Below are 7,241 nucleotides of genomic sequence, written 5' to 3' on the forward strand. Positions count from 1 at the left end.
GAAAGGCAAACTCATTCCATTGGCCGAGGAGGAGGCGGGAGAACTCGAGGAGACGCAGGGAACTGAGGAGAAGCCACCGCTGCAGGTAAGTCTCTCTGCATTGAATGGGGTCACGCTGGTCATTCTGCATTGAATGGGGTCACGCTGGTCATTCTGCATTGAATGGGGTCACGCTGGTCATTCTGCATTGAATGGGGTCACGCTGGTCATTCTGCATTGAATGGGGTCACGCTGGTCATTCTGCATTGAATGGGGTCACGCTGGTCATTCTGCATTGAATGGGGTCACGCTGGTCATTCTGCATTGAATGGGGTCACGCTGGTCATTCTGCATTGAATGGGGTCACGCTGGTCATTCTGCATTGAATGGGGTCACGCTGGTCATTCTGCATTGAATGGGGTCACGCTGGTCATTCTGCATTGAATGGGGTTACGCTGGTCATTCTGCATTGAATGGGGTCACGCTGGTCATTCTGCATTGAAAGGGGTCACGCTGGTCATTCTGCATTGAATGGGGTCACGCTGGTCATTCTGCATTGAATGGGGTCACGCTGGTCATTCTGCATTGAATGGGGTCACGCTGGTCATTCTGCATTGAATGGGGTCACGCTGGTCATTCTGCATTGAATGGGGTCACGCTGGTCATTCTGCATTGAATGGGGTCACGCTGGTCATTCTGCATTGAATGGGGGCACGCTGGTCATTCTGCATTGAATGGGGGCACGCTGGTCATTCTGTATTGAATGGGGGCACGCTGGTCATTCTGCATTGAAAGGGGGAACGCTGGTCTCTCTGCATTGAAAGGGGGCATGCTGGTCATTCTGCATTGAAAGGGGGCATGCTGGTCATTCTGCATTGAAAGGGGGCATGCTGGTCATTCTGCATTGAAAGGGGGCATGCTGGTCATTCTGCATTGAAAGGGAGCACGCTGGTCATTCTGCATTGAAAGGGAGCACGCTGGTCATTCTGCATTGAAAGGGGGCACGCTGGTCTCTCTGCATTGAAAGGGGGCACGCTGGTCATTCTGCATTGAAAGGGGGCACGCTGGTCATTCTGCATTGAAAGGGGGCACGCTGGTCTCTCTGCATTGAAAGGGGGCACGCTGGTCATTCTGCATTGAAAGGGGGCACGCTGGTCTCTCTGCTTTGAAAGGGGGCACGCTGGTCATTCTGCATTGAAAGGGGACACGCTGGTCTCTCTGCATTGAAAGGGGGCACGCTGGTCTCTCTGCATTGAAAGGGGGCACGCTGGTCATTCTGCATTGAAAGGGGGCACGCTGGTCATTCTGCATTGAAAGGGGGCACGCTGGTCTCTCTGCATTGAAAGGGGGCACGCTGGTCATTCTGCATTGAAAGGGGGCACGCTGGTCTCTCTGCTTTGAAAGGGGGCACGCTGGTCTCTCTGCTTTGAAAGGGGGCACGCTGGTCATTCTGCATTGAAAGGGGACACGCTGGTCTCTCTGCATTGAAAGGGGGCACGCTGGTCTCTCTGCATTGAAAGGGGGCACGCTGGTCTCTCTGCATTGAAAGGGGGCACGCTGATCTCTCTGCATTGAAAGGGGGCACGCTGGTCATTCTGCATTGAAAGGGGGCACGCTAGTCATTCTGCATTGAAAGGGGCCACGCTGGTCATTCTGCATTGAAAGGGGGCACGCTGATCTCTCTGCATTGAAAGGGGGCACGCTGGTCATTCTGCATTGAAAGGGGGCACGCTGGTCATTCTGCATTGAAAGGGGGCACGCTGGTCATTCTGCATTGAAAGGGGGCACGCTGATCTCTCTGCATTGAAAGGGGGCACGTTGGTAATTCTGCAATGAAAGGGGGCACGCTGGTCCCTCTGCATTGAAAGGGGGCACGCTGGTCATTCAAACTTGTATTTAGATGCATTTTACTTTAATTACATCAGTATTTTCATAACAAACAATACATGTGCTTAGGGGGTCCGGGTTTCTTTAACTAATCTAGTGGAAGAGACTCGAGTGCTAAAATCCCACGGGTTAGGGGGCGCAAATGGCTTGCCTTGCCCCGGGTGCTGACAACCCACGCTACGCCACTGGTGAGTATGGTGGAAGAAGGCCTCTTGGTTGGCTCATGAGATGCCATGTGACCCCTAGTCTTCTCATTACTTTATAATAGCTGCCAACATTGAGGACACCAACTGCAATATGACCAGGCACCTCCCACTTCTGATGTAGCCACACCCATTTTCATGCCCCTTTTAGGGAGGTAATTCCCCTTCTGGTCCCAGCACCTACCTAGGTTCAAATGGCACTCCGGGATCCTCCCTGGTATGTCTGGATCATTTAGGATTATCAAATGATTCCCAACACCGCACACAGAGGTCATTAACGTGTCAGGCACACCCAACTTCCCATCTTAGCAAGAGACAGAAGTGGGCGTGGCTCAGAGAACAAGGGGGTCAGTTGGTGTCCAATGTCCCACTATTGTGCCCCATAAAACGTTGGTTGCGTCTTTAGTACAGCCCAGAGGTCAGGTGTTTACATAGCAGGGGGTGGATCGGTGGGGATTGGTCCGTGGGGGCGGTACACATTGGATTAATGTAATATGTATGTTTCTGCCCACAGGTTGCGCTGGGAAATGCTGAACAGACCAGTGACTGTGGCCCCAGCTTGGAACATCGCTCAGGAATGCGGGGGCCCTTTATTTAAAGATGTAGGAAAGTCACTAATAAAATACATAAAAAGTTCAGATGTCTCCTCGTTCTTTATAGTGTGTGAGCGGCTGTATGGAACCCATCGAAACTGTCTGTGTGTGCTGACCACTGTCATCCAAACTCTGGGAGCCCCACCCATGAGGAAACTCCCCTTGTAGATGTTATTGTAGTCACCTGAGTATCTGTGACACCTCCAGTCCTGCCTATGAGGGAACTCCTCATGTAGATGTTATTGTAGTCACCTGAGTATCTGTGACACCCCCAGTCCTGCCTATGAGGGAACTCCCCATGTAGATATAATTGTAGTCACCTGAGTATCTGTGACACCTCCAGTCCTGCCTATGAGGGAACTCCCCATGTAGATATAATTGTAGTCACCTGAGTATCTGTGACACCTCCAGTCCTACCTATGAGGGAACTCCCCATGTAGATGTTATTGTAGTCACCTGAGTATCAGTGACACCTCCAGTCCTGCCTATGAGGGAACTCCTCATATAGATGTTATTGTAGTCACCTGAGTATCTGTGACACCTCCAGTCCTGCCTATGAGGGAACTCCTCATGTAGATGTTATTGTAGTCACCTGAGTATCTGTGACACCCCCAGTCCTGCCTATGAGGGAACTCCCCATGTAGATGTTATTGTAGTCACCTGAGTATCTGTGACACCTCCAGTCCTGCCTATGAGGGAACTCCTCATGTAGATATTATTGTAGTCACCTGAGAATCTGTGACACCTCCGGTCCGGCCTATGAGGGAACTCCTCATATAGATGTTATTGTAGTCACCTGAGTATCTGTGACACCTCCAGTCCTGCCTATGAGGGAACTCCTCATGTAGATATTATTGTAGTCACCTGAGAATCTGTGACACCTCCGGTCCGGCCTATGAGGGAACTCTTCATGTAGATGTTATTGTAGTCACCTGAGTATCTGTGACACCTCCAGTCCTGCCTATGAGGGAACTCCTCATGTAGATGTTATTGCAGTCACCTGAGTATCTGTGACACCTCCCGTCCTGCCTATGAGGGAACTCCCCATGTAGATGTTATTGCAGTCACCTGAGTATCTGTGACACCTCCAGTCCTGCCTATGAGGGAACTCCCCATGTAGATGTTATTGTAGTCACCTGAGTATCTGTGACACCTCCAGTCCTGCCTATGAGGGAACTCCCCATGTAGATGTTATTGTAGTCACCTGAGTATCTGTGACACCTCCAGTCCTGCCTATGAGGGTGCTCCCCATGTAGATGTTATTGTAGTCACCTGAGTATCTGTGACACCTCCAGTCCTGCCTATGAGGGAACTCCTCATGTAGATGTTATTGTAGTCACCTGAGTATCTGTGACACCTCCGGTCCTGCCTATGAGGGAACTCCTCATGTAGATGTTATTGTAGTCACCTGAGTATCTGTGACACCTCCAGTCCTGCCTATGAGGGAACTCCTCATGTAGATGTTATTGTAGTCACCTGAGTATCTGTGACACCTCCAGTCCTGCCTATGAGGGAACTCTTCATGTAGATGTTATTGTAGTCACCTGAGTATCTGTGACACCTCCAGACCTGCCTATGAGGGAACTCCTCATGTAGATGTTATTGTAGTCACCTGAGTATCTGTGACACCCCCAGTCCTGCCTATGAGGGAACTCCCCATGTAGATGTTATTGTAGTCACCTGAGTATCTGTGACACCTCCAGTCCTGCCTATGAGGGAACTCCCCATGTAGATGTTATTGTAGTCACCTGAGTATCTGTGACACCTCCCGTCCTGCCTATGAGGGAACTCCCCATGTAGATGTCATTGTAGTCACCTGAGTATCTGTGACACCTCCAGTCCTGCCTATGAGGGAACTCCTCATGTAGATGTTATTGCAGTCACCTGAGTATCTGTGACACCTCCGGTCCTGCCTATGAGGGAACTCCTCATGTAGATGTTATTGTAGTCACCTGAGTATCTGTGACACCTCCCGTCCTGCCTATGAGGGAACTCCCCATGTAGATGTCATTGTAGTCACCTGAGTATCTGTGACACCTCCAGTCCTGCCTATGAGGGAACTCCTCATGTAGATGTTATTGCAGTCACCTGAGTATCTGTGACACCTCCAGTCCTGCCTATGAGGGAACTCCCCCATGTAGATGTTATTGTAGTCACCTGAGTATCTGTGACACCTCCAGTCCTGCCTATGAGGGAACTCCTCATGTAGATGTTATTGTAGTCACCTGAGTATCTGTGACACCCCCAGGCCTGTATATGAGGGAACTCTCCATGTAGATATAATTGTAGTCACCTGAGTATCTGTGACACCTCCAGTCCTGCCTATGAGGGAACTCCCCATGTAGATATAATTGTAGTCACCTGAGTATCTGTGACACCCCCAGGCCTGTATATGAGGGAACTCCCCATATAGATATAATTGTAGTCACCTGAGTATCTGTGACACCTCCAGTCCTGCCTATGAGGGAACTCCCCATGTAGATATAATTGTAGTCACCTGAGTATCTGTGACACCTCCAGACCTTCATATGAGGGAACTACCCATGTAGATGCATAGGCGTGCGCACAGGGTGTGCCGGGTGTGCCTGGGCACACCCTAATCACCTAGGGCACATTAGCATTATCGCTCTGTTTGCCAGTGAGGAGATGGGAAAGATCTCCCTCGGACCTGCTCTGCCATAAGAGAAGTGCCACACACTTCTATTTCACTTTGCCAGCCGGGAGAGTAATGTACCGGGGCCATATACATGTAGGCAAACACATGCATGTGTATTTAAACTTTGGGGTGCACACCCTAATGCAATAGGCTGCGCACACCTATGTGTAGATGTTATTGTAGTCACCTGAGTATCTGTGACACCTCCAGTCCTGCCTATGAGGGAACTCCTCATGTAGATGTTATTGTAGTCACCTGAGTATCCGTGACACCCCCAGGCCTGTATATGAGGGAACTCCCCATGTAGATATAATTGTAGTCACCTGAGTATCCGTGACACCCCCAGGCCTGTATATGAGGGAACTCCCCATGTAGATATAATTGTAGTCACCTGAGTATCTGTGACACCCCCAGTCCTGCCTATGAGGGAACTCCCCATGTAGATGTTATTGTAGTCACCTGAGTATCTGTGACAACTACGGTCCTGTATATGAGGGAACTCCCCATGTAGATGTTATTGTAGTCACCTGAGTATCTGTGACACCTCCAGTCCTGCCTATGAGGGAACTCCTCATGTGGATGTTAGTCCTGATTCTGAGGGGAAGATATTCTCCAGCACACACCTGTCTTCCTGTCTCTGATCACAGGTCCTCATGGTCTTTCCCAGTCTGAAATGGCTGAGCACAGAGGACAATGTACAGAGATCCAGAGAAGAAACACCACAGAAGATGGTTATAAACCACACCCAGGCCGAACATTTATCACGTCAGGGACCTTCGTTAGATCATTGATCATTAACCACTTGCCGACTGCCGCACGACTATTTGCAGCGGCAGTCAGCCCCCTACGTAGACCTACGTCGCTCGCCCACGAGCCTGTAGGGGGCGAGCGCGGGCCACCAGGGGCCCGCTCCCGCCCCCGCCCGTTTCCTGCCTAGCCAGCGCATGTGACCAGCAGCTCCGATGGCCGCCGGTCACTCGCGATCTCAGGAGAGAGAGAAGGACAGACGGCTGATGTAAACACAACTGTCTGTCATTCTCCCTTAGATCATCACAGAGGCTATGTGATCCTGCTATGTAGGATCGTATGTCTCTGTGATTACTTCACTAGCCACGCCCCCTAACAGTTAGAATCACGCCCCTAGGGACACACTTAACCCCTTGATCACCAATAAAGTTAACCCCTTCCCTCCCAGTGTCATTAGTACAGTAACAGTGCATATGTATAGCACTGATTACTGTAGCAATGTCACAACCCCAAAAGTGTCAAAAATGTCAGTCAGGGGTCCGATCTGTCCGCCGCAATGTCGCAGTCCCGCTAAAAATCGCAGATCGCCGCCATTACTAGTTAGTTTTTACTAACAATAAAAATGACAGAAATCTTTCCTTTAGTTAGTAAACGCGATAACTTTTGCGCAAACCAATCAAAATACGCTTATTGCGATTTTTTTTTTACCAAAAATATGTAGCAGAAAACAAATTGGCCTAAAATGTTAAAAAATTTAGATTTTTTACATTATTTTTTTTTGAGAATTTCATATAAAAAAATGTGAAAAATATTGTTATTTTTCAAAATTGTTGCTCTTTTTTTGTTTATAGCGCAAAAAGTAAAAATCGCACAGGTGATCAAATACCACCAAAAGAAAGCTCTGTTTAGGGGAAAAAAAGGATGTCAATTTTATTTGGATACATCGTTGCACGACCGCGCAATTGTCCGTTAAATTCACGCAGTGCTGAATCGCAAAATAGGGCCTGGTCATTGAGCAGCCAAATCCTCCGGGGCTAAAGTGGTTAATTATTGATTTTATGTTCACCTTTAAGTCATTTAAAAATTCTCCTCGTCCATGTTGAGGTTTCCTATGCAGTGTATATCATGTGCGGCGCTCAGTGCCAGGGATAAACTTAGCCGGGTATTTGGCCCTGG

The 7,241-nt window shown here is 49.2% G+C and overlaps 1 protein-coding gene across 1 annotated transcript in view; it reads left to right on the forward strand.

Annotated features, from left to right (window-relative positions):
• Positions 1-2,697, forward strand: part of GREP1 (glycine rich extracellular protein 1) — a 40,070-nt gene extending 37,373 nt beyond the window's left edge. The window contains exon 32 of the mRNA XM_082262410.1: positions 2,584-2,697. Within this exon, the coding sequence (XP_082118536.1) occupies positions 2,584-2,603 (20 nt within the window). The 3' untranslated portion in view covers positions 2,604-2,697. The remainder of the gene's footprint in view (positions 1-2,583) is intronic.
• Positions 2,698-7,241: the final 4,544 nt, after the last annotated feature.

The sequence above is a fragment of the Pelophylax lessonae genome (genome assembly GCF_965119305.1).
Source record: "Pelophylax lessonae genome assembly, chromosome: 6".
NCBI lineage: Eukaryota > Metazoa > Chordata > Amphibia > Anura > Ranidae > Pelophylax > Pelophylax lessonae.